The 26887-nt window shown below is 41.7% G+C and overlaps 9 protein-coding genes across 9 annotated transcripts; 5 read left to right on the top strand and 4 right to left on the bottom strand.

Annotated features, from left to right (window-relative positions):
* Positions 1-116: 116 nt before the first annotated feature.
* On the bottom strand, positions 117-2572 carry EAE98_000666 (uncharacterized protein; the record flags this gene model as incomplete). Its single annotated transcript, XM_038948284.1, has 11 exons — positions 117-254; positions 360-389; positions 467-506; positions 578-990; positions 1045-1118; positions 1204-1453; positions 1524-1633; positions 1683-1774; positions 1839-1878; positions 1937-2051; positions 2165-2572. 11 exons carry the CDS (start codon positions 2570-2572, stop codon positions 117-119), a joined length of 1710 nt encoding a protein of 569 aa, XP_038815961.1.
* Positions 2573-3254: 682 nt separating this feature from the next.
* On the bottom strand, positions 3255-5312 carry EAE98_000665 (uncharacterized protein; the record flags this gene model as incomplete). Its single annotated transcript, XM_038948283.1, has 1 exon — positions 3255-5312. The coding sequence occupies one exon, from the start codon at positions 5310-5312 to the stop codon at positions 3255-3257; it is 2058 nt and encodes a 685-aa protein (XP_038815960.1).
* Positions 5313-6126: 814 nt separating this feature from the next.
* EAE98_000664 (uncharacterized protein) lies at positions 6127-7789 on the top strand (the record flags this gene model as incomplete). The annotated part of the gene is made up of 2 exons (XM_038948282.1): positions 6127-6221; positions 6283-7789. 2 exons carry the CDS (start codon positions 6127-6129, stop codon positions 7787-7789), a joined length of 1602 nt encoding a protein of 533 aa, XP_038815959.1.
* Positions 7790-8886: 1097 nt separating this feature from the next.
* Positions 8887-9325, top strand: EAE98_000663 (uncharacterized protein; the record flags this gene model as incomplete). Its single annotated transcript, XM_038948281.1, has 3 exons — positions 8887-8899; positions 8969-9213; positions 9272-9325. The coding sequence occupies 3 exons, from the start codon at positions 8887-8889 to the stop codon at positions 9323-9325; spliced, it is 312 nt and encodes a 103-aa protein (XP_038815958.1).
* Positions 9326-11197: 1872 nt separating this feature from the next.
* On the bottom strand, positions 11198-13047 carry EAE98_000662 (uncharacterized protein). The gene is made up of 3 exons (XM_038948280.1): positions 12369-13047; positions 12225-12315; positions 11198-12173 (listed from the first exon to the last, which is right to left on the bottom strand). The coding sequence occupies exons 1-3, from the start codon at positions 12908-12910 to the stop codon at positions 11613-11615; spliced, it is 1194 nt and encodes a 397-aa protein (XP_038815957.1). The 5' UTR covers positions 12911-13047; the 3' UTR covers positions 11198-11612.
* Positions 13048-13344: 297 nt separating this feature from the next.
* EAE98_000661 (uncharacterized protein) lies at positions 13345-15842 on the bottom strand. Its single transcript, XM_038948279.1, has 3 exons — positions 15553-15842; positions 13791-15503; positions 13345-13741 (listed from the first exon to the last, which is right to left on the bottom strand). The coding sequence occupies exons 1-3, from the start codon at positions 15802-15804 to the stop codon at positions 13451-13453; spliced, it is 2256 nt and encodes a 751-aa protein (XP_038815956.1). The 5' UTR covers positions 15805-15842; the 3' UTR covers positions 13345-13450.
* A 309-nt stretch (positions 15843-16151) lies between these two features.
* On the top strand, positions 16152-17777 carry EAE98_000660 (uncharacterized protein; the record flags this gene model as incomplete). The annotated part of the gene is made up of 7 exons (XM_038948278.1): positions 16152-16599; positions 16647-16713; positions 16770-16878; positions 16935-17021; positions 17073-17153; positions 17201-17272; positions 17328-17777. The coding sequence occupies 7 exons, from the start codon at positions 16152-16154 to the stop codon at positions 17775-17777; spliced, it is 1314 nt and encodes a 437-aa protein (XP_038815955.1).
* Positions 17778-19900: 2123 nt separating this feature from the next.
* Positions 19901-21521, top strand: EAE98_000659 (uncharacterized protein; the record flags this gene model as incomplete). The annotated part of the gene is made up of 3 exons (XM_038948277.1): positions 19901-20098; positions 20338-20576; positions 20876-21521. The coding sequence occupies 3 exons, from the start codon at positions 19901-19903 to the stop codon at positions 21519-21521; spliced, it is 1083 nt and encodes a 360-aa protein (XP_038815954.1).
* A 2359-nt stretch (positions 21522-23880) lies between these two features.
* On the top strand, positions 23881-25380 carry EAE98_000658 (uncharacterized protein; the record flags this gene model as incomplete). Its single annotated transcript, XM_038948276.1, has 1 exon — positions 23881-25380. The coding sequence occupies one exon, from the start codon at positions 23881-23883 to the stop codon at positions 25378-25380; it is 1500 nt and encodes a 499-aa protein (XP_038815953.1).
* Positions 25381-26887: the final 1507 nt, after the last annotated feature.

The following is a 26887-nucleotide window of genomic DNA, read 5'->3' as shown; positions in this document are numbered from 1 at the left end:
AAATACTCGAAACTTCTCTCTAGAAGCACTATTTTATTTCAGAAAACCGATCGCCGAGTCTCCAAGAATCACAAACAACATGCACTATCCGCATTTTTATCATCATCACCTCCACCTCAGCCTAAACTCTCCTTTCCCATTTCCTTCTCCAACACCTCAGTTACACCTTCATCACCATGAATAACGACTTCTGATTTCTTCAATGAGTATTTAACTGGTTTTGCGGCGTTGAAAATTTCGGTTAATTCTTCGAGCTATGATTTTACGACTGTCAGTCAAAGCCCAGAGTTCATGGTGCTAAATTGGATAGATTGGGTTGGGTAAATGAGATGAAGAGAGAGCTGAATGATGGTAGTTACCGTTCTGCCTTTGGTTTCTACGAAGAAGAACTATGGGGTGTTAGTTGGTAAGTTCTGTTGTGTGGAAAACGGAGAGGAATTTGAAACGTCAGGGTGGGGGATCTTACGTATATGAAAGCCACTTCGAGTAGATCCCAGAATATGAACCTGAACAATAATCAGCACACTCTTTGAACTTCAACCCCTAACTCATCAAATCATTATCAAAAACAACTCACAAATAATAATACCTCCACCCCGCCCCACTAAACGCAATCCCTGTCACAAAGGTGTTATAAAACCCCGCTACATTTCCCACCAGAGTATAAACTGCCATTCCCTTTGCTCGACTCTCATACCTCAGCACCTCCACCGCATATAGTCCTTGCATCGGCGTCCAACCGACTGCAAACACAAATGAGAAGAGGAAAATCATGGCGATTTCGGCGCTAGATGCTGCTGCTGATTTTGCGACTGTGAGGTGAGTTCCAGGATCGGTGGTTGTGTTTAAGGCGTTGAGGATTAGAATAATGAGGAAGAGAAGAGAGATGAGGGAGGTGGAGATGAGAAGTTGAGGGCGTCGGCCCCAGTGATCGGTGTAGGCTGCTCCTATGATAGCACCGATGAAGGAGAGGACTGATTGCATGCCTTGCTGATTTGGATGAGTTGCGGAGTTGACTGAAGGATAATTGAGTGGAATGCTTACGAGAAGTAATTGGGTGTGATTATTTTCTATTCCTGCACCTGCTAGCATTTGTGGGTAGTAGTAACTGACGGGACCTAGGTACTCAAACATCAACCCTGAAATACCACCTCACGGTTCAATTTATAAAACTCAAAATGAAATATGAAATATGACACATACCATTACCAGTCCACTGACCAAACAGAGCAATAGCACAAGTCAGCATAGTACGATATCGAACTTCCCTCGTATCAAACAATTCTCTGAAATCCCACCATCGTTTATCAGCACCCGTTTTGGAGATCTCCTCCATCATCTCGCGGAGTTCGAGTTGCACTAAGGGAGAACTGCGGTCGCCTTCACCGTGATATTTTGCCATAATGTCGAGTGCTTCTTCATGTCGATCATTCGCTACCAGCCATCTTGGACTCTGTGTCTCATTAGCATTTGTCTTTCTCATCCCCCGAGCTTTGAATTCTCAAAGAAATAAAAGAACATACCTCTGGCAGAAACAGCACCGAGATGAAGACAATCCCCGAAAAAGTCATTTGCAACCATAAAGGGATTCTCCAAGCTTGAGATCCATTGATGTAGCTCGTAGCATATGGTACTACCAACTTCAGCACTTGTTCAAGGAAAGGACCGGAGAATACACTAACTGAATGTCCCAGGTATAGCTCCCACGAAATAAAAAGTCGTATAAACACCAGTCATCGCGCCTCGAAAAGATGGATGCGCCATTTCGCTTACACTATACACTGTGAGACTTGTCTGTTCCCCTTTCCTTCCGCTCCAAATATTCAGTATGCACCTACTAGGGTAATGCAGAACTGGGGCCCATTGCCGCGCCGACACCTTGGGAAATTAGCGTCCTGAAAGTTTAAGGGCCACACAAGTACTATCAGATACGTACCGAGCATAAATCTTCCAATCATAAAGGCTGCCAAGTTCTGACTGGTAGCTTGCACAATTGCTCCCACGATAATAACGCCCGCGCCCAAGAACATACCCCATCGTCTTCCCTTCCACTAACGGATTCATTTCTATTAGCATCCTTCTTCCAAATCCTTTTCCCACTCTCTCATGCTCTAACTTTTCACTCCCCTTTTCTCCCACTATTCCCAAAAAAGAAACAACCTACATCAGCAGCCGGACCCGCAAACCCCGCCCCAACCAAATTCCCAATCGTAAACATCGCATAAACAATTCCCGTCGCCGGTGTTCCCTCCGTAAGATCAAATCCAAAATAACTCCTATACTGCGCATACGAATTGATCGAGCTCATCACACTTCCATCGTATCCATTGACTGCCGCGTTCAGCGTGGCCAGAAGAAGGATTACGTAGAGCTGACCCATTCTCCATGTCCACAGACTGGGTTTTTGTTTAGCTGTCGCATCTGCTAGGGCGATATTTTGTACTGTTCTTATTGTGGTGGATGGTTCTTCGCGTTCATGATGATGTTGTTGTTCGCCACGAGCAGATGTATCTGTGTTCGGTGAAGCTTTCCATGCATCTAATTCGGTGTTTTTGGATACTGATTTCGCCATCTTGGAATGTTATTTATGAAGTATGATCGTATCTATGCAAAGATATCGAAGTTGTTCACAAAAGCGATGCGAGAGTAATTTTTATTAAAGCCATCCATCTGTTGTTTTAACTGACATGGAATAAAGGAATCGTATTCACTATTTATCACGAATGTACCAAAGCAAAAGATTGCATGCAGGAAAAGGCTTATATATTTTTCGATCTTATCATGGAATAGTACATAACATAATTAGGCACAGAAAAGTAAAATCCCGAAGTCTATAAATCGGTACTCTTTCCCCCATCCAGCGCAAACTACATGGTCAAGAAAACGCACGTTGACCGGTAAATGATATGCACTGCAACGCAAACTTTACAATCATTGGTTTGAAAAGTCATAAATCGAGGGGTACAACGACGATCACTTACCTTACCCCACTTTCAACGTACGTTCATTAGGTAGATTCATGTAAAGCGATAGGAATAGATAGACATGAATGTAACGTTTCTACTTATCTGAAAGAGCTACCTACTTACTGCTGTCGTTGTGGTCTGGATTATGGTGGCGATCGATGTACCATGTGATCACGAAGGGCAGGATTATGGTCGTGCAGATTGTAGTCATAAAACAATAAATGTGGTCTTCGAGGATGTAATATTTTAATTTTTTTTATAATACATATGTATGAGTTTTGTATATCTCTAGTCGCGACTACGATTGGGTGACCAACGTTTGAGGACAACTTCCCTCACTTTGTATTTCCCAAGTAATTCATCAACGCCATTCGCCTTAATGTTTCCATCGACAGGTGCGGGTATATCCACGTAAACCAAAATCAAAGTCTTCTTGACCTGTGTAATGACTCGATTGATGCAATGCATCCATGACCAGCTTCTCTCCTGTTTGCCCTTCACATAATTCTGCAAGAATGGACCACTGGACCAGTAAGGATCACTGTATGATGGGAGGATCAGAACAGCGAATTCAGCATGACTAAAAACTGGACCACGATTATAAAGTAGATAATCAACCGAGAATTTTGTTCCACCACGCACGACCCAGCCTAAAGAACGGAAATGATGATAAACAACGTAATTCACGAGGAATGGATCATCCGTTGATAGACTCGGGTTTGAAGTTGGTGGGAAGTAAGACGATTTTCTGAATAATGAAAACAAATCTTGATTTGAAAGTGCGAGTTTGGTGACGGGATCAAGAACAGTCAGTGCTCCTAATCCGTATGAGAGAAAGAACGCCTCTTCCATTGTTAATTGAAAGTGTTCTTGATCTTCAATCACCATATTCTCATCCAGAACCAGTTCAGAGACCGCCTCTGGCTTCTCTTCGGTACTAATCACAGCACGCTCAGGACTTGGTGGTTGCGATGACAAGAAGGTGGTTTGTTCCACGGTCGGAGAAAATCGAACACTCTTCTGGCGGTCTGATACAGATGTAGATGAACCATTCTCAGGTACATCGCCATCAGATGCACTGTTCTGAACAGAAACAGTGGAGGCCGGTGTCAGCGGAGCATCAATTATATTGACGTCAACGCTAGTGGCGATGGGCGTTGAGCTGTCAAGGGGTATAACTTTTTCTTGTGCTGTAATTGAACTGACATCAACCTTAACAGATGGTGAGCGACTAAGGTGTTCTTTTGAGGCATCATCTTCGATGCCAGGATTGGATTCATCAAAGGTTGCGGAAGCATCAGTTGCGGAGTTTGGGAGAGCTAGCAATTCCCGAGGACCCACCGGAGCTGAAGGTACGTTAGACTTATATACTTGTTTTTCCACAATCGTGGTAATCGTTGGTGAGAACAACGAATTCGTATTGTCTTGATGTCTCATAAGATTAAGTTCTACGAGAGAGTTTGGCAGTGCAAGAATGCTCAAGGGTCCGGTAGGTGCGATGAATGACGTGATATTTGAAGACGCAACCTCATCGGCATTCACTGCACTTCGAGACAATGGCTCTTTGGCGGCTTGAGTCTTTACGACATCAATAGATGAGTTGGGTAGGGCAAGAAGCTGCATTGGTCCGGTAGGCGCCTCCGGTAATGTGATGCTAGTCAAAGCAACGTCATCTGTGTTATCTGAGCAATGCGGAAAAGATATTTCGGCAATTGCTACTTTCTGATTTGGCTCAGCAGAAGCGGGGAGATTGTCAACTTCGACTACAATGTTCTCTTCAGATGGAACAACAATGTTGGATTTGGATAATTCCATTGCCTGTGCTTCTGCCAATAAAGTTTGATCAATAGCTTCTCTTTCTTTTCTCGCCCGCTCCCACTTGGTTTGTTGACGATCGGCACGACGTTTTCTTGTGACATCCTCGCTTGCAATCGCCTTTGAAACGCCCCGTCGCTTTTTCTCTCGCGTCAGCCAACTCGGTTCACTGCGACTCAGACTTCCCTTCCCATAGAAACCTTGCTCCCAGAGACCTCTTATAGACCGAGAGTCTGTTATGTGAACGGATCGTGTTTCAGGTGAGAACCATCCTTGATAAAGGGTATCAAAATGTGACGAAGGACGACTGATTGTCTGTGACAACCAAACATAAAGAATATGGAAAAGTGAAAGTGGATTGTGGGGTATGAGAGTAGGAAGAGGAAATGTTCGAATGGGAGCAGGAAGCCCGTAAAGTTTGTTCAATTGCTGGAACTTAGAGGGCGGTCTAGGTCCAACATGTTTTGGTTTTGTGGGAGTTGTGGCCTCAATTGGAGCAACAGCCGGAGTCACTACATTTGTGTCTGCCATGATAGAAAGATGAGGCTATCGTGAGGTCATTGCGATTTCCTATTATGAATCAATGGTTAGTGACCGTTGGGTAAAATCTTTGTGCCAATTGAATCAAGGATATATAAATATTTGCAATGCTCAGATACCGTTGTAGTCTTCTCCGAAGAGAATTGAGCGTACAGAGAGGACGAACAAAGTCAGAGCCGTCACTCTAAGCATCGAATTGAGTCATCACCGCATTGCATGACAGACAAATTGAATTGAGCTGTCTAGATGGTATATTCCAGACCAAAAAAAGAAGAACGAAAGGGATAGATAACTTACAAATTACCAAAACTCTTCTCCTTCTGGTGGGAGAAGATGTTGTGGTCGATGAAATTCTTGAAAAATAATTGTAGTGATGTTGTTGAAGTAATAAAAAATAATTTTTTCAATGCGGAAGAAATTTCGAGTTTTGAAGACTGCACTAAATCTTTTATCGGTAAGTGCCGCTTGATCCAAGCTCCTGCTCTCGAGCTGCTCTACTCTATTCACCCCACGCATATCCGATGCATAAACGCATAATTGAGTATTACGTAATCTTCACGATTCAATCAATATTTGTCGGTACGAGCGCGAAGAAAGCGTGGGAACAGTTTTGTTTTTGGTTTGAGACTCGATTTCTATCGTATGTCTTTCCATATAAACCCATAATACCGACCTGACTAGAGTGGAACCATAAGTACTCATTCTTATTCGTACTGTCATCGATGGAATTGGGCGGAGGAACTCATTCTCTCCCCGAAAGCTCTTGCCGTTGAATACAATTCTGGTAACTGTCCCGCCTCTTGAAATGGAAAAGGAAACTTTGATATACATCATAGCCTTGGCATGTTGGACTTGGTATTTCTTCATTCTACTCGTACAAGCGATAGGCTCTACTCAATTGTAAGATTTCCATCTCATACTGCTGTAGCCTCATCGTATTCTAACATATCTTTTCTCGAAGGTTTCGTTACTACTCTTCCGTTCCCAAGCCTGCCATCTCTCCAAATTTAGACAGCGATGACATTCCCCATATCACGATTTTACGACCAGTGAAAGGACTAGAGCCGCAATTATACGAATGCCTCGCGGCCACATTCAGACAGACATACCCTACAAATAAGTTAACAATATACTTTTGTGTTGGATCATCCAAAGATCCTGCATTCCCAGTTCTTCAACGTCTGCTGGCAGACTTTCCCGAATTTGATGCCAAAGTTTTCATTGAAGAAGAAGATCCCAACCTGAGCGGCCATGGAGGAGAAATTGGCAACCTTGGACCCAATCCCAAGATTCGGAACATGAGTCGCGGATACAGAGAGGCAAAGGGAGATATTGTGTGGATCCTCGATTGTAATGTCTGGGTTGGAACCGGTACTGCTGGACGAATGGTCGACAAGCTGTGTGGATTGAGGGCAGATGGCACAAGGACCACACCATATAAATTTGTCCACTTGTTACCATTGGTTGTAGATACAGTTGGAACCAGCACGGGTGGGGAGACTGAACAACTTCTCACAGCCGGGCAACAAATTACGTCTACAAATTCAATGGCCTCTAATATTACAAATGTTCCGAAGAACGAGTCTAATTTCGATGCAGGCGCAAGAATTGGTGGTGGACGTTTTGAAGAATCCTTTATGGCGTCTTCGCACGCTAAGTTCTACACTGCAATCAATACGGTGTCAGTTGCGCCATGCATTGTTGGCAAGTCAAATATGTTCAGGCGGTCTCATCTAAACTACCTCACCTCATCTTCTCCTGATTATTCTCCAGGAATAGACTTTTTCTCGGAAAATATTTGCGAAGATCATCTAATTGGAGACTTGTTATGGCGAAAGCAGGTACCGGAAGAGGAGGCTGGAGAAAGGTGGCACAAACATGGTTTGGTTCCTGGTGACTTGGCTATACAACCAATGGCTGGTATGTCAGTTCGAGAATACATCGCACGCCGAGTACGTTGGCTCAGAGTTCGAAAATGGACCGTTACACTGGCCACATTTGTTGAGCCTGGTGTTGAACCCCTTTTATGCTCAGCCTATGGCTCTTTCGCAATCACAACACTACCTTGGTTTCATGAAAACTTAAGTGTACCTCAGACATGGCTTGCTTTTGCCTTGGTTTGGTTATCAAATGTTGCCGCGTGGATGACCCTTGATTGGTTCGTCTATGCTCACCTTCATTCTGGTGCATCTATTGAGCTGGATGCAAATACGCCTTCCTTTGCACGACCTCCACAGACGAGATGCAGAAGACCCTTTAAAGAATGGGCATCTGCATGGCTCGGCAGAGAAATCCTTGCCTTACCTATTTGGACATGGGCATGTCTTGGTGGAACGACAGTAATGTGGAGAGGAAAAAAGTTCCGCGTCAATCTTGACATGAAAGTCATCGAGATCAAAGGCGAGAAGAAATCATCCACCCCTGAAATCGAAAATGGACGAGCGCACAGTAAAGATAGACAAGATTGATTGTCCTTGTATAACAGTCAAATACTACCCAATAATATATCATAATTACGATGTTGTACAGCATTTATATCTTGGCTTCGCCTACAACTCGTAAATCACCAATCATGTCCAGTGACATCTCTATACATATGTCGGTACAAGTGCGAATCCGGGGCCCCTCAATTTACAGAATAGGACCGATCGGAGACAGTGACAATATCCCATAAAAATAATCCCTCGAATCATCGCGAGATTGTAACCTATTTTTCTGTAGGTAGGGCTTCGCGAGCCATCGCCAGCCTTATCATATATGCTACATTGTTCATTCTTCATAGTTCTTTCATTGGGTTTGTGTGGATACTACTATGTTGCTTTCCAAAACCCTGCATATGCTTTCTCTACAGTCTTGCCAGTCATCCAATCTCCCACTCTTTTGTTCCTCTTTATTGCTTGCACTAAACAACAGTATAGCACATTGGTGCATCGTTTCCCTTTCTCCTTGCACCATCGCTTTATCGTGACATATCCAGGTGCGCGACACAGCGGAAACCCCCTCTCGTCCCAGAATTCAGTGAAGCGTCAAGCAGCACCACATATCCCCATTCCTAACCAGGTTTAGCTCTTGGCCCCCGTAAGATATCGTCATGTATCTCGCCTACGACTTACATCTACGATATATTTCCGAGCCTGCCAGATTTAGCAGTCGCTAAAATAAAAGCAGAAAAGAGTCTGAAATCAGAACTAAGGTAAATGTTGTACCGCGATGCTAATCTGCATATTGTTTTCGATCAACTGAAAGCTGTAGCTGCTGTACATGCATACCCTGCGTCTGCAAGGTGGTATTACGACTTTGAGTGCGATGAGGCTTTTATAATTGGATGAAGATTCGTGGGAAGAAGATGGGAGTGGAGAGTTTCAAGTCGGTGAGGGGATTGGAAATTGGGATTAGAAAGCGAAGTATACTGGTAGGGAGAATCTGGTAATGCAATCAGAGAGTGAAAAGATATTTTGGGAAGATATCGAAGTGGAAGGAGGAAATAAAAGAAGTAAAAAAGCAAGTTCAGGAACGTTGAAGTGATTTTGAAGGAAGTACTCTAGGTCTTTTTACCAGAGAGAGGATGGGGCTTAACGGTGTGTGGAACTTCTCACTTCCCTATCTTCCCTTCGCCGGTATGAACATAACTGATTGTATAGCTGCAGACGAGAGGAGTTACGAATGCAACTACAACGTCCCAAGCCGCGAACTCCCTCGTTTCGTACCGCCGATCAGAGTCAGATTTGTCGAGAGCGAGATCGATGCTGCTCTTGTGCAGTCGGTGTTTGATATAGAGATTGAGGAAGACTCGGGGGCATATACTTTAGTGGGAATTTGTGAGGATATGGATATGGATATGACGGAAGTGGAAGAGGTGGAAGAGAGAAAGGGAATTGGGGAGAGTGTTAAGGTGTGTTTATGTCTTTGCTCTACTAGCGGGCTTGAGGATGGAACTTATGAGAATTTAGGCTCGAGGTGCGGATGTGAGGGAGATGGAGGAATTGAAGGGGATGAAGGGGTGAAGGATGGAGGTATGTGCTGTCACAATTTGTATGAATTATAAGGGAACTGAGCAGACCATAGTAAACAAGGAGTCAAACGCTCGCAAAGAGTGTGAAGGGAAGCATGATACGAGAAGACGTTGATTTTTCTGAAGGAATATGGGCATCAGTACGGCTTATGAATTTGTAAGTTTAGGTGCTGTCTATTTTCTAGTACATACATCATCAATTTTCAATCAACTCCCGCTATCAATGTTCTAATTGTATCAAGGCTTTCGTTACTATATACTATATACTATATACATCTCCGTTTCGCGAGCTATCGAATTGCAAGTGTAGGAATCTATATCCTTTCGTGTTTCCCACACATAAAGCAGAAAAACATACAGATACAACGAATGGTACGTAGGAGTGAAGTATTGGTATTAAATTCCTAGCTTCAAATTTTGTATTGGCTGTGGTACACACGGATGTTGGAAGCTCTCCATCAACATGACATTGAATCCACTTTATTTAGACGGGATTTGGAGCAACTGCGATAATTGATGTCAAAATGAGTGTCTGGCATGTGCAAGGTATATCAAGCTACGAATGGATACACGAAAGGTATTTCATGGAATCTATCCAAGTCGTGACGGACGTGTAAATGAAAGTCTGATCTTGGTCTCCTTCGGGCCATCATTCCCCTTTTTTATGGCGAACAGTCATCGCGTAACTCGACACATTTTTTTTCACGCTTCCGTTTCTAAATGAGTGCTATCCGGTCAGTCTTAACGGCGATATGATACTAGATATATTGAGAATATACTAAATTGGTTTCATATAGATTCCAAAGATCAAAACTATATATCTTTGATTACCTACATAACAGTCAAATGATATCAATTTAACAATTACATCCCAGCTGTCAAACTATATTCCAAATCCCAAATAAGGAAGTAGAAAATCCATCATCGAGAATTCATCCCCTCGTACATACTGTATAATCTCAAATTTGCGGATTCCACCAGCCCTACTGCTAGTCAATCACTTTGCTTCACTAGGTAGCTAGCTAGGTAGAATGTTCAGTTACTCTTCATACAGAGTCGGTGCAACAAGCTTTCCAAGAGTTAGTAGGTTAACCTTTTATCAGATCTTCATTATTATTGTGACAGAAGAAGTAGTTAGTCTAAATAGGTGCATAATGTATCGTAAGATCGGGTTTTAAGCACTTAGGGATATGGTTAGTATAATATAATGGTAGCTAGCCAAATGCATTGTGATTAAATTATTTTTCTGTGACTAGATATCATTCAAGAAATATTAAACTAGCATTATTTCAAACAATCTCAAACTGTATCTTAATTTCAGCCATCAAACAAGTAAATTCCAAGCGAGTTCTCCTCTTCTGTCATGGTAAATCTAGTTTCTTGTCCGCACTGGACATAATTTACTCAGCACAGCACATGTATCCCCCAGAAAGACAACCTTGGTCTCTCCTTCTCTCTTCATCCTCCTTCTCTCTTCATCCTCCTTCTCTCTTCATCCTCCTTCTCTCTTCATCCTCCTTCTCTCTTCTCCCTCTCCCCAAGAAAATCCATAATACACACTCCATAATACACACTCCATAATACACACTCCATAATACACACTCCATAATGCACACTCCATAATACACACTCCATAATACACACTCCATAATACACACTCCATAATACACACTCCATAATACACACTCCATAATACACACTCCACACTCCACACTCCACACTCTCAAATCACAGCACCCAAATATCCAGAACTCCCATTTATATAATATATCATATTCTTTTCAGATACATTACTTACTATTCCAAAAATGCAATGGAATAAGTATAACAGTATCATGTAGTCGAGTATATCATTCTCTTTCGCAGAATCTCGAGACTCTTTTATATCAAGATTTGAATGGCTTGTGAGTATATAGAGACTTTGTATAGGGGCAAAGTAATGATGATTATTGTTTTACCTAGGTAGTATATGTGAAGAAGTTCTCCCACAAGTTCGGATGTAGATAATTGTGTACGATAATATCTCTTGAATGAATTAGAAAATAAGTATTACTTATCAACTCCACGCTATCTATGAAAACACTTCAATTTTTAGGATATTATGAAACATTTCAAGTGCCGAAGGATTTAATTGGATAGATCTTTCATTCATGAGTACCCAAACGCCAGCCATGTCATATTAAGACACTTCCCTCCTAAACTCCCCAGCATAATATAATGCTCCATCGACTTTTCCTCCCATATTTTTTCATAATATCGTAGTCCTCCATCTTCTCCATCTACCACTTCTTAGCCTCAACGCCCTCGGGAGGTTGAATCTTGACAGGAGCTTTCTTAACATCCGACCAATTGGTACTCAGAGCAGTGCCATTACTTTCTTGGAAACTCTTCATCATAGCTCTCTTAGTATCTGGATCCGCATCTTTATAAAGCTTTTTGAAGAAAGAATCCATGGGATCACCACCTTCCCCATCACTATCTCCGCCTGTATCCTTTGCTCCTTCTTTCTTTTCAGATTTAAGAGCAGATGAGGCGAGGGCATCCCAATCCTTTGGACCATTGCGAGAGGACGTTGGGTAAGAGGGGGCCTTTTCGGTGGAGGGATTTAAGACCGCAGCAGGGATTTCAGACTTCTTTTCTTCCGTGGATGCAGTGATGATAGGCTCACTTCCTTCTAGTTTAGACCACTTAAGTCCTTGCTTTGTCTTGTACAATTCAATCTCGATTTTGAAAGGAGTGATGTTGAACTTGCTCTGCGAGGGATCGATTTGAGCGAAAAGTGGCGAAGCAGTGAAATCGTATGTGTTGCCAGTTTGTCCGACTGGGAATGAAACTTCAACCTATGACATGTTAGTTGCTGTAAACTTGGAGGCTCGCAGATAATCTCATACCTGTCCTTCTTCGATATTAATTTGTGCAGTATCTTTTGCGACACCCTTAGCATAAATAGTGATTGTGACCTTCGAGTTGGATTGAATCCACCTGCAGAATCAATTAGTTCCTCATTTTATAACTTCGAAAGCAGATGTCCGTACTCTTGTCTAATATTTTCCTTTGCAGTTACTGCAGGAGCGGATGCCGGAGCATTCGAGGCACCCTCCACACCTTTGCCCTTAGGATCTTTTACTTGCGGCTTGACAGCAGCCTGCTTATTGGGAACTTCCTTCACAGTGCACTTGTTACATTCCGCGTCCTCACCACCCGCGTTATCGTAATCCATCTTGACCTTTGCCTGCCACATAGTCAAAGCCTTTTCTTTTGGATTTTTTTGCATGCACCAAGCCAGACATAATCTTGCATCTCCATATCTGCCTAGACCATGAAGAGCAACTGCGCGACGAAAGTGAGCGGTACCGATGAGTTCGCGACGAGAACGAGCGATAGCTGCATGGACGGCGGCATCGGCATCTGCGAGTGCCGCTTCGTAATTCTTAGCACGTTGTTGGGCAATAGATCTGGAAATGAGGTAGTTTGGAGAAGTAGGACTTTCGGCGATGGCTTTGGTTAAGTATTCGATGGCCGCGGGGTAATCTTTCTTGTCGATGGCGGCAGCGCCGAGAGCTGCTTGGGTTGACATGATGTGTTTGTGTATTTGATAATATTTGACTTTATGAGTTTATTTTGATTTGTCGTGGAATTATTTAATCTGGATGTTCGAGAATGATGAGAAAACTTTTGGAAAAGAAACGGGGGAGATGAATTCATTTATAGATTTGATCTGTTGGTAATTGATTGAACTGGAAAGTTCGATAGTTCAATCTTCAGCCTCGTCGGTAGCCTGTAGTGCGGCGCTATGTGGAGCATACAAGCCACCCAACTGGACCAATTGAAGAATGGTAAATATTCACATTGGCGGGGTATGATCTATTAGTACCGAAGCTAGATCGGAGCTTGGTCGTCTAGCGTTATCTAGGTAGGTATTATTACATATGACTAGTTTCTGTCGACCTATATGTGAGTATTCACTAAAAGATATATCACCTACCTCGTCATGATGTGAGTAGGTAGGTCCACGGGTATTTAGGTGTTATTACATTAGGTTAAGTCAATAGCTATTATCTAGTCATTATGCCACTCCAAAACCTGAATTAGATAGTCTCCCCCACCCCATCTGTCATTACAAAAGTTTAACATCTCCATATTTCTTGGCGAATAATCCCAATGCTTTCATTGGAAAGATGAATTTGTAATTAGGATATGAGATCATGCAACTCTTATTGAAAACACCCTCAATGGCCTCTTGGAGCCATTCTCCATTAGCTTGTTGCCGGCTCATGATAAGCTTCAATCCCCTTTCAATTGGTGCACGATCTGGGTAGTTGGCCTCAATCAAAGCGATACATGCCCAAGCTGTCTGTACAACTTGAGAACCAGATGGATGCTCAATATATTCTGCTTGCTCACAGGACTGAAGAGATGTTAGAACTATTTGTAATCATAAGGGAGAGGCTACATACCTTATAGCTTTCCGACCATCCACCATCACTTCTTTGCTTGGAAATGAAAAAGTCACATCCTTTTCTGACATGCTCGCTATTCTCGTAGGTTTCTCCAATACTTGCAAGACTTTCCAGAGCAAACATTCCAGCATACGTGAAACAAATACCCCAACTGCCATACCAGCTACCATTGGCATATTGGGCTCTTCGAATATAGTCAATAGCTCTACCCTTGAAAGCTGTGATTTCGGATGCGCGATAATCCGGATAGTATCTTGAGAACAATGATAATGCTGTGACTACAGCGGTTGTGCACTCGGGGTAATCGTATTCGATCATGATTCTACCAAATACCTCAGCTGCATTTAACATTTCCAAGGCTTCTGAACCTCGAGTTGGCTCATAAGATGCACAGCCACCGGATTTATTCTGGTATGTGAGAAGAGTATCAATGGCATCAAAAATTCGTTGGTCTTCCAGCAAAGTTGGATAACCAGGCGTTCGTTGTAGAAGTAAAACGGCTTTCAAAGCTTCGGAGATGCAGTCACTGACAGCATATCCTTGATCTTTGTTACTGAAGCCCCATGCTCCTTTTCGTTGTTGACGATAGCAAATATCTTGATCGTCGACATTCTCTCGAATTTGTTGATCTTCAAGGAACTCGAGCGCTTTAGTCAACATAGGTCTCCATCTTGGATCTTCAGCCAAACCAGCATCCATCACGGCTTGAATTAAAAATGCTGTATCCCAGCATTGTACTCCATTTGTTCCATTCATCAGCATACCTTCGTCCTTGACCCACATAAAGTCAGCCATTCGTTCTCGATGTCGTTGTACCGAATACGCATTAGGACCCTCTCGAATATAGCACGCAAGGAAGTTCATGGGTCCATTAACAGGCCCGAGATTGGAAAAATCGGTATTCTTATCTTCCATTTGAATCAGTTTGAATACCCAATCTTCGGCTTGCTTTGCCAAAGCATCAGTCCGGAGATATGGGTTGTAGATATTGACGAGAAACCAATTTGCTGTGTTTAGGAGCCATGATTTGGGATGATAATTGTCTCCCGGATGAATGCTGTTTCGGTTTCCTGCCCAATTGATAGCTGTATATGGTTCGACAAAAAGCTCTTGTCGTAACTGCTCAACAATGGGTGTTGTTTTGTATGCGAACTTCTTCGACCAGATGAATGACATGGGTGCATAAACTTGGCGCATGTGAATCCACCATCTCCAAGGATGGAAAGGTACCCAGTTAGGTAACAACCAAAACTCTGGCGGTACAGGATTGACAATATCCCATTGACAAACACCGAGTACGCTCAGCCAAAACTTTGCCCAATGCGGTCCATTCTTAGCACCACCAAGCTTGTGTAATGTTCCTCTAGCCTTAACCATTCGTTCGTCCTCTTCGCTGACTCCGACTAAACGGAGAACAGTATAGTTCATGGCAGTCCCGAAAACGCTACTCTCTGCCTCAATGTGTAGCCCCCATCCCCCATCATCTGGATGTGCTCGCGCAAATAGATAATTTTTTATTTCTGTCGCAATATGATCCGGGATTGGAGTTTCGGTGACAGTCCAAGTGATGACCAAGCCGGGAAGCAGAAACATTGGTCCACCATATTCACATGCCCAATTGCCTGGGGGAAGCTGGAGTTGTTGAAAGAATTCGAGGCAATTGTTGACGGAATCAAGAGGACTCTGAGCTTTTGGTTGATCCGGTAAACCCTGTCCATACCATTAGCAATAATGTTATAGCAAGGTACAATTTTCATACTGTTGGCAATCCTAAGAAATACTTGTCTGCAATTGTTTGAGGCCATTCCGCAGCATCTTCGTCATTTTCAAGGTAATGCCATGTCTGCCTACCTCTTTCGTCGAGTAAACGCCATCGCGAGTAATCTGTACGTTCCTGTAACTTTGGCCGTTTTGTAGTCTGCGTAGTATTCGAAGATTCAAATGATCTTTTTTCGCCCGTCTTTGCCTTGGTCTCGGTGTCACCCATAGGATTGAGTTTCGTTCTCGCCATTGTAAGAAAGGTTTAATTGGAACGCCGATATGATACGATTGTCAAAACATAAACTGTACAATTCTAATAAAGTTACGAGCTTTGGTGGACCCCTAGATATTTCAGGGGCCACTAAGGCGGTCAAGAATGGCAACTAACCTAAAGGTCACCCCATTTTAGCGCATTCCACATTTTCTCGTCTCCCGTCTTCCCCGCGGATCTTCAAATGTTCCAATTTTAGACATCAGACGACAAACATTCAAATATTCGAACATTTGAAAAATAATGTGAAAAATCTTCTCCAAACATCAACGGTTGATAAGGATGCACTTCTAGCTGATAGATGCGGAACTACATTTAAGAATGCTATGGACTTTGATCGTTTACAGCATATTCTGAAGGATACGCCGTCTTCATCATCTCAATTGCTACATGATTTACCTTCCAACAAACTAATCAGTGAATTAGATTCTACAGATCACAGTGATGAACAGAAATCAGCGTCATCTCAACACGGAAAACACAGTAACGATACCAATCCGTTGACACCACCATTATCAACGCCCGAGAAGATTGAAGGTCTGAATCCAAGGAACACTTCTACACCATCTTACCAAACAGGATCTGCCATATGCAAAATCGAAGAAATTTGCGAGGCCATGACCGATTGTATTATCGGAAGAAGGAAACAATTTTCCATCCATTTAAAATCTCGAAGTCTGGGCACAAAAAATGTAATTCCAGGGAGCAAAGAGGTTTTTGGTTCAAGGGTTGTGCAGTTTCCCAGTTCCTCGCCTCGAGAGGCGTGGAAATTTGGTATATCTGATGTCTCTGTTTGACAACCCTTACTAATATCAATATAGTTGCGTTGCTACGGATTCTGGAGCTCTCTCATGAGGCGCTTGTCACTGGAAATATCATCAGCAAGAGGTACACTATCATCACTTGGCACTGATGTCCGTTTCAGACTGACAATGCATCATTAGGGACATGTATTATCGAGACCCGGAGCTTTTTACGAAACAAGCAATTGTCGATCGTTTCTTAGATGACATCGCGTGTACTCTTGGACTGAAGCGCGACGCTCTGAATGTGGTCAGTGAACCCCTCACCGCAACAGCGTCAATTCTTGGCTAACTCGCACTTCGCAGATGGCCGCTGCCAAAGGATTAGTTACAGGCTGGTTTATTATGAGGAGAAAGAATCAGTCCATAATGGATTATTCATCAGCAGCAGATGTTTGCTCCTAAGGACTCTCTTTGTGTCATACCTTCTCACTAGTTTTGTAGTCACAACTAGTACCATGGGTAAACGAAATAGAAGAGATGGACCTCTCGCAGGTTAAATGGATACTGGTAATTGAGAAAGAGGTTGGCACACTTTAATGCGAGCTTACAATATCACTGACTGCAAATAGGCGACCTTTCGCACATTAGCAGAAAAGCGATATTGGGAATATTGCAATGCGGGGAGAGGGATATTACTTACAGTATGTATTTCGGAGTACTTCTTCTGTAATATTGCACAGGGCCTAATCATAACAGGCAAAAGGTTATCCTGATATACAAAGTCGACAGTTTCTCCACTATTTGGCGAAGCATTATCCAATAATACCGATATATGCTTTGGTGGACTTTGATCCTGACGGTCTAGGCATTATGTCCACATACAAACATGGCTCTGTCGCACTCGCACATGAAAACGAAAATCTATCCGTCCCCTCGATGCGTTGGCTAGGACTTAAAAGTAAGGACATGATGCAAGGAGGAAAAGAGAACGAGGGCTTACTGAAGTTATCGGAACGCGACAGACGACTCGCAGTGAAAATGCTGCAAAGAGATGTTTGTCAACCGGGCGGAGATGAAGACGAATGGAGAAGAGAGATTCAAGTCATGTTGATGCTAAATAAGAAGGCGGAAATCCAAATTATTGGAAACGGCAATGCATTAGAGAATTGGCTGAATGAAAGTTTGGGAAAAGAAAAAATAAATTGAAAGTATTACGAGAAAAATTTCTTTAATGGATCAACAAATTTATGAAACATTGGAAAAGTCTTTTTTGGGTGAGATCACAAACAAGTCGCGAAATACCTATTACACAGATTAAAAACGTCCAAATTTTACCTTTCTATCTACCCAGCACACGACGTCATCACCTATCAAAATTGGGCAGTTTCAAAAATCAAACTGCATGGCTCAAAAAGTCCAAAAAGATGATTAAATCAACCACGCGCTATATTTCTCTACTCCACGTGAGCTGTGGCTTACCACACGATCTTGATGGTCACCGGGCCAGGGCTCCAGATCAAGGTACTACAGGGACTAGGACTTGCCAACACGGCTATACAGCCGATTTTATGTGTTGACGAGAAAAGTAATGTGGTTCGGGTATTTGTATGGAGGAAGGCGGTGGCGGGGTGAATATGTGTGGTATGGGTTTGGGAATGGGTGGTAAGTGATCATGGGACGAGATGAGATGAGCTGAGATGGTGTGGTTTGTTTGGGGATGTACTTGGGGTGAAGACTGGTGATACGTATGTTCAAATGGTATGATGATTGATATTTCTGCTGCTTTGTATGTTTTTGTTCGTGGAATTAGCTGTACTTTCTAGATGCAGTGGTTTTCGCGTTTGAATTTGTAATATATGCCGCTCGTGAACGCTAGCGGGATGAAATGATGTTAAGGTGACGATTGGGAAACATGTTCGTTCATATGATATTGCAATTAGCTATTCATGTTTTAGTCTTCTGATTTCCAGTGGAAAATAGCAACACCGATGGAGTGATCTTGGGTATCATATATTTTGGAGGTGTTAGAAAATCACTCTCTCATATATTTTGCGCTCAGCTCTCAAGTTACTTATTTGTTTGTGTAGCTCTTTGTTAGTGGTTTTTCAATGATTTGGTTCTAAGATCTTTTGAATGGAATGACTTAATAGAAGCCTCCATGGAGGCATTCCTACCAATTTTAATAAATCTTTAGCATTCCATTCTATTGTCGTCTAATCTATGTTTGGGCATACTTATATAATCATGAGCTGTATGTCTTGTGAAGAACACAAAATCTATCATTTTGGATTTCGATAAAGCTAGATGATTGTGAGGAATCTTTGGAAATAGAATGAATTGCATGATGCATGTTCTGGTTAGAAGAGTATCTTCACATTGGTATGAGGAAAGAGTATTGCCCTGTCAAGTGTCTGGAGGGATCAAACTGACCTTCTTCCATCACTTGATATCTTTACCTGCAATGAATCATCAAGTTTTCCACACATCACTGTATTGTTTCTTGATCCTGCAGCATGTTTGCTTGGGGTAGAAAGTATTATGTTATTGTATTTCCCCAACTCCTGAGCCCTTTGGGATTTTGAATGCTATATGGGATTATCTTCAGATATGACCTCATGGTGACTGAATGAATATGCTCATGCTGGACTGACTATAAACTGTTGCGAACTCTTTGTGTTCTTGTTAATATTTTTTTTCCCTCAAATGTGTTAATCTAATTCTTTGCCCATGAGGATTTGAAGAAGAACAAGATATTCACTCTCTACACTGGAACCAAGGACTACTCACTCTGAGCTTTTAAACTTACATCTATATATTAACAACAAAGATCCGACTTCTTCTATTCAGTCGAACTCTGAAATCCTGAGTCATTGAAATGATTTTCTACATCCACACCTGAACGTCGAAGATCTCACTAAGGTGAAGTCTGCTCCTACTGATCAATTCTCGAGGTCGAAATTATCCTCATCTCTTTGCGAACGCAGATCTCAGGGTAGCAGACTTGGGTGTTGTCGGTGGTTTTTTATCCTTATAGTTTTTGAAGGATCATACTTTACTGCTCGAAGGAGAGTCGGTGGAGACTTATGGACGGCTAGTTGAGTGGACAGACAAAAAGATGAAGGAAAGGATCTTGGCAGGGTTTCAATATTTGCCACATGAGGGGTTTACTGATTTTTGAAATACAGTACAATCTTTATTTGTTCCTTGTGAATTGGTGTCAGGCGCTTCTCCAGGACATTGAAATTGCCACAATATGGATGCTTCCTGTTGAACCAGAGCCACCGCTACTGGTAAAAACTTCCGATGATACAACGATAGCTTCAATAGTCATGGAGACGCCATATCGATTGCCCTCCGAGCTGGATTTCAATCGTCTGCGAGCTGTAGTCACTGCCAAGCGACTTAGTGCGGAAGATTATATCCACGATTTGAGGGAGGGTCCCGGTATCTTCGCTGATGCTATGATGGAAGCAAGTGACCATAGACTAGAGAGAGTACTAAATGATGAGGGTAGAGCTGGTTTATTTGTAGGCACGCCAGAATTCTGGGAAGGTGTCACTCGGCGTGTGGTGGTGGATGCATATTTTGACTTAATGAGCTGGGATATAATAGCAAACAACTCGAGCGTCTAGCTATGCTTCAAAGCAAATGTGTCGCTTTCATTCATCCGGGAAATTGTCTACCAGAGAAGTTTTCAAAGGAGTTGTTGAGCTTCAAAAGCGTGCTCGAATTCATACAAGCAAGATCTAAGAATAACTTGACTCAGGGACTTCCAGCTTCCCTAATTTTTCGCGACGAGTTCCATCGAGGATCGGAAATTTCTGGTTGCGAAGAAGCTACTCAACGAGTTGACAGAGGATTTTCTAAGAGTGAAGATCTTATGATTAAGCTTTTCGAGACAATATTTTCTCGAGAAAAAAAGACGTCCCTAAGTTTACCTGCAATCATGGACGAGATCGAGCAAATGATTGAACAGTATCTCGAATTAAAGGCAAAAATCACACCGTGGGTATCCCTAGTACTTTCTGATTTGGGACTAATTATTCGACTTGGACATTAGCTAGATCTTTATCTACCATGGGCAACAGGTTTTCCAATAGACATGGGAACACACAAAGACTGGCTCAAAAATGACTTGCGAGACAATTGTTCAGAATTACAAAGGACTCAACATTATTTAACATTTGCTTTTGAGTCATTGAAAGCGCTAGGAGACCCTACTGATGGAAGGTACCTCTATCCATGTGACCAGCGGCGAATCAAGAAGGTTACGGAGGCAATGCAAAGTGCTGAGGGAAGACTAGACTATTCTGGACTAAGCTAGATTTTGAATATCGCCGAGTCTCCCGCAGGACTTTGAATAAGAGTGTTGGCCATATATTTACCAATGTTCGGACTGTAGAGAGGACACCTGATTGGATTGCGCCAAGCAGACCAGTAAGAGTCTTTCCTAAAAGCTTCCAAGCTCCTACCATACCGCAGTTCTCTACTAATGAGCTAATATCCAGCTTTGTTGCTCCTCGAGAGAAAATCAAGCCAAAAACCCGCGGAGAACCTACTTCTTCTGTGAGCATTGTTGAAGATACCTCAGAGGTATTACCGTCCAAGCCCAAAGAACAAATCTACAAGCTCAAAGCGAGAGCTCTGAAAGTGTTCAAAGTTCTCTTTTTCCAACCGTCTGAGAGTAAGATTCCAGGGGATCTACCTTGGACCGAGTTCAATTACGCTATGGTAGCAATGGGCTTTAGCGTACACAAACTTGATGGCTCGGCATGTCAATTCACTCCGCCTTCGACTGAAGAATATGAAGGAAGACATGGCATACAGGTCCATGAGCCGCATTCTCCGGGTAGTACGGCTAAGATCCCTTTTCATCTTGCAAGGAGCATGGAGCATGGGAAGGAGATTGAGCTACACGTATGGATGGCATGGTGGGATGTTTGTGAGTGACTAAGCAAGAAATGGATGGGTAACGCAGACTACGACAATCAATCTTGTATGGATGAAACCTTGAATACCTATATAAGGAAGGAAGCAAAGGAATAATTGGATATGAAAAGTGTTGCGGAAATCTATGGATAAAAATATGGGATGGTTCGGATTGGTTACAATTAAGTGCAAGTTTCCGAGATTTAGTGTAGAAAAGAAGTAATTATTAGATATGTTATGTTTGTTGCTATGGACTTCCTAGCTATTCTCATGCTATTTCGTGAAAATTGGTGACTGGCGAAATACCGTATCCAGATGAATCTGAGCAGTGAGGAGCCACGTAATGTTTTTAAAGAGTACCAGATCATACAAAAAATTGAAAAAGCCAGAGGCATCGAATACTACCAACGATTCACATCGTCAGGAAATATTTGCTAGCAATAATGACTAGAATGTGGTCGCTGCAGTCAAAAACGACCTCCGGTCAAATATTCGAAGTGACTTTTCACTTCCCGAAATCATTCTCTGTTTGCTGTGACTAGAGCAACGTGTATATTTCCAGTAGTATATTATTTCTGAGATAGAATATCTATGAATACATAAGTGGAACGAAATAGTTGTTCTCATCATTTCTAGTGGGTCAGAGAGGAAATCTTATAATCTGGCCTATGGATCCATGCGTTTACAATATGCTTATTAAGTCGGGTACCCTACTTTCGGGCCACCCCTGTTTTGGGCCACTTTTCAACCACTTTTTATACCAAAAATGAAATTTTTAACTTTCTTATTTATGGATAGAATTTATTGAAAATTTATATATATATAATTTAAATCGATCTAAATTTATTCTGAAATTTTCAGATTTTTAGGATTTTTCTGTATTGAGATCTAAAGCTTCAAAATATTGATTTTTTAATTTGTATAAAAATCACATACAAATTTAGAAATTCTATAAAATCTTTAATAACTTTTTAATAAAAATTGCTAAAAATAAATTGTAAAATTTTATTATAAATTTATGATATATTCAATCTAATAGATTCAGAAAAAATAGAAAATCTATTATAAATAAATACTTATAGGGATACTCTCAAAATGACAGGGATTATTTATATTACTCTAAACTCACTGTATACTATATTTTTATATCTGTTAATTTTTTTGAATTTTTTTTTGAATTTCTATATAGATTCAAGTTTAAATATCTCAAAAATATCTATGGTTTTCTTTTAATAATTGTTATTAAAAAGTTATTAAAGATTTTATAAAATTTCTAAATTTATATGTAATTCCTATACAAATTAAAAAATCGATATTTTGAAGCTCTAGATCTCGATATAGAAAAATCCTAAAAATCTGAAAATTTCAGAATAGGCTTAAATCGATCTAAATTATATATATATAAATTTTCATTAAATTATATTATATATTGATAGAGATATTAATAGGCCTAAAAAGTGATTTTTGGTGTGAAAGGGTGGCCCAAAACAGGGGTGGCCCGAAAGTAGGGTACCCGACTTAGTTGGCATAATTTCAAGCTTCGCTAAATGAAAATATGATCCACTATTTTTCGAGCTAACTCCATCTCGGTTAATTCTATTCGTCCCGACTGAACCGTTACCATGAGCCAAAGCTCAACAACCATACTCATTCAAAAATTAGTCAATCCAAAAAGAAGCAAATTGAATAAGACAATAAGAAGAGGAAAAAGAAGTTGGTCAAAATGGCAAAAGAAGAACCTGGCGAGGGAACCCTGAAGCCACACTGGGCTTGCTGTACTGTAACTACGTCACTCAGTCGAGTAGATATTAGTAGCGGCCGCTATTATTAAACTACAAGAGTATTCATGACTTATCGAAAGTATGACAATTTTCTTGGTCTATGTAGTTTAGAAGATTCGGTCCCTCGTTTGTATATGTATGGGGGAGTGGTTACCTGCTGTACACTGTAGATTTCACTCTGTATTTGTTATCGAAAAGGAGAGGGAAACGATGATGGAAAATGATTTGATCTGGAAGAATACTCTTATTGAATGATGCGCTGGGGTTTTAGAACTATATCAAGACATGTATGATTAATGATGAAAGATGCAGTTTGGCTTTCGTTGCTTCGGCTTCACTAAGAAGTAATTATCTTGTGTCTCGAGTTCCGACTACATGTATCAAATGTTATGTCAAGGCAAAGCGAGATTACCAGTCAAACCATGGCCTTTGAACATGACTTTTGGTTGGACAGACGAAGGTGATGGAGTCTCGCTCTAGAATTAAGTAACACACACGTGAAAGTCGTGTGATGTCCGTGCCGCTCGCTTATCTCTCAGTACCATGATATAAATACCTCTACCCCACCAGATGATTTCATCTCCCTTCATCGTTCCATCATGCCAATAGTTAGCAAGACGTACAGTCGAAGAAGGGGTGGTTGTCACCAACGCGCTTGTAATGAGTCACGGATTGGCGCAAGAGGGTTGACAAATATCTCATTTTACCGACCCGGATTTGGACGTGGATTCAGGCATCCCTCCGTGCCCGAAGTTACTTGTAACAGTTTTCCATTTAGCAAATGCTATCAATGCCGTTCTATGCAAGATCTACGTCTTCAGCAGTCCATCACCGAATCTGCGGATACAGAACTGTCATCAACAGTCCCCAAATTTCATCAATTTCCACTCTTACCAGTGGAAATTCAGTCAGAAATCTGGTCTTTCGCAGCTCTACACCCTCGTACCATTCCTATTTTGACTCACTGGATACCTCCCGAGAATCTAGATACATCAATTTCGCCACATAGAGGAAACGCGGGGAGCATTAACATTACCCCCCTCTCTCGAATCCCCCCTCTTTTGCACACATGTTCTAGCTCACGAGCAATAGCGCTTCTCAAATACCGCATTATGAGTAACGAGCCTCGTTATCTAGGTGAGGATCTGTTTGATGATGAAGATCTTGATGAAAATGGTCTTCTCATTGATGGCAATTATGAGATTACTCGAGGATTTTACATCAATCCCTCAGTTGACATATTGTACTTCACTTCACATGTAGAAGATCAATATTTCAAACATAACACTAACTGGAATGGAAACGAGCCCAAAGATTTGAAAGCAGGTATATTCGCGGAAACTCTCCATTTTCCAGTCAATGATGTGTTAGATTTGTTAACGGGGTCTGAGATTGATAAAGAAATCAGATACTTGGCTTTTGATCTCGATCTCCCCGGAGTGGGACACAGGATCTTAGGATATGATGGTTTAGCGTTAAGTCCTATTGGAAATTGGACGGGTCTGGAGAGAGTGATATTCTGTTTGGGGGGTATTGATGGTGTTAACAACGCGGCCGAAAAAGATGAATTTCCAAAAGACTCAAAAGGAAAAGGGAAAGAAACATTCCCCATTGACAAAAGACACGAATATAGTTCCTCAGTCATAGATTTCGAGAAAGAGACAAAACTTTACGGGATTCGTGAATCCTTCACCGGCCCGTCGGCAGGGAAAGGCAACGCCTTGTTCAAAAAATGCATGTCTAAATACTCGCAGTTTTCTGGAGATTTGGTTTCTCAATCAGAAGATTGGTTCGAATGTCTCAAACCGACCGGGAGTTTAGGTGTAGACGGACGGCCTGCTGTTAGTTATACGGGTACATTAGGGTTGGGGTCTCTCGAGCAAAGCGGTGACATGGAGGGGGGAGAAAGGCTGGATATACTACCAGTCATAGGTTTTGGGGTAGTGAGTAATTACATCAGTGGTGAAGAAAGAGACCGTTGTGGATTGGAAGAGAATCCATTTGAGAAAATGTGTTATGATGGGTATGTATCATTTGAGAAAGATGAGGCCAACGAGAACAGTGTCTTTGGGTGTTCGGTGGTCATGGGTGAAGACTGATGTTACTGGGCGGGAAGTGGCCAGGAGAGCATAAATTATGTTACATTTCATCAGTATCAAACTCTTTGATTACCTCTGTTCGTTATTCTGAAAAGGGAATTTCCCTTGCCGCGTATCTTCGTACTCTACAACGCACAATCGGTGGGTGACTCTCGCATCAATTTCTACAAGCTCCATACTCATTTTCTCTCTCTTCAATCAAAAGCCATTCAAATGCCAAATATTCTCATTCCCTACCTCTTCGACTGCAACAACTCTTGAATACTTTACACAACCTTTATTCATCCTTTTTATCCTTTTATCCTTTTGATCCTCTACTTCCACATTCATCAGTACTCCAAATATACTTCCTCGTCCCACCCACCACCTCAACCCCGCCCCTTTCTCTTCATCAGCTTCCGGTACCATACCGAACTCTGAGTTGCACACCGAGAATAAGCTCCCACTCTATTCTTATTCCAGTTCCATATCACTTTTTCCAAATGCGTCGCAGAGACCGTTCAGATGTGCAACAAAACCTTTTGTCGGAGAGAGTCATATGATTTTCATTTTTGTCGCTAGGGAATTGATCGAGCAAAATACTTCTGGTTATGTGAGAGAGGTATAGTATTTATGAGTTCTGGGTATTGAAGCTTTATTTGAAGAGAAAGTAAACTTATTCCCTAATAGCGTTCATGAATATCAATTTCCATCTGCGAGTGCTTCGTAGAATTTATGTGCTGGACGATGCACTTGGATATTTTGATAGGTATGAATATCTGTGGCTTTCAATTGATACCTGGATATATTGAGTTTAATGGAAATCTGATTTTGTTGGAAAATATTGGAATTTGAGTGTATAGCTTTAGTAAGATTACATTTAACATTCCATTTTCATACTTGGGAATAAATCCTCCGTCTTAGAATTGTAGAGATTTGATGAAGATTCGAGACACCAATTCTGATATAAATAGATGCAGATTTGGAGATATATGAAACTGCACGATGACGATTCTTTATATCCGTTCTCCATAGCTAGTTACTAAAACTTACGATCGATGCATGCGTAGTCTGTCTTGATACTCTTACCAGGAGAAGGTGGGATCTTTGATAGCCACTATATATGATGGAATGGTAGCATGATATTGGGGGACTTAGCACAATTCAAGGAAACCCTAAAGAAAGTAAAGTTAAAGTTCATGATGTATATCGTTAGTGAAACTCATAGGCTCGTGGAATTCAGCGACAACAATTTCAATTGCATGAGTGTACTGGAACCTACCGCTTCAGCTCTCCAGACAAATAGATACTACTGACTCCCCCTGCCAACGAAGCATCTCGCATCCTTCCCCTCCACAAACATGTCAAAAGTCACGCCATGATCAACAACAAACTTCACAACATCAAACCAGCAAAAACTATCGAAAATTTGTAGGAAACAAATCTGTTGAATTTAAAGCCGAATATAAAGCTAAAACTAGCAAGATTATTCAAGCCTTCCTATCTATAAAGCTGCCAAAAGCTAGCT

This window comes from Botrytis deweyae, assembly GCF_014898535.1.
Source record: "Botrytis deweyae strain B1 chromosome Unknown BDEW_001, whole genome shotgun sequence".
In the NCBI taxonomy this organism is placed as follows: Eukaryota; Fungi; Ascomycota; class Leotiomycetes; order Helotiales; family Sclerotiniaceae; genus Botrytis; species Botrytis deweyae.
This window is presented reverse-complemented; position numbering and strand designations above follow the sequence as displayed.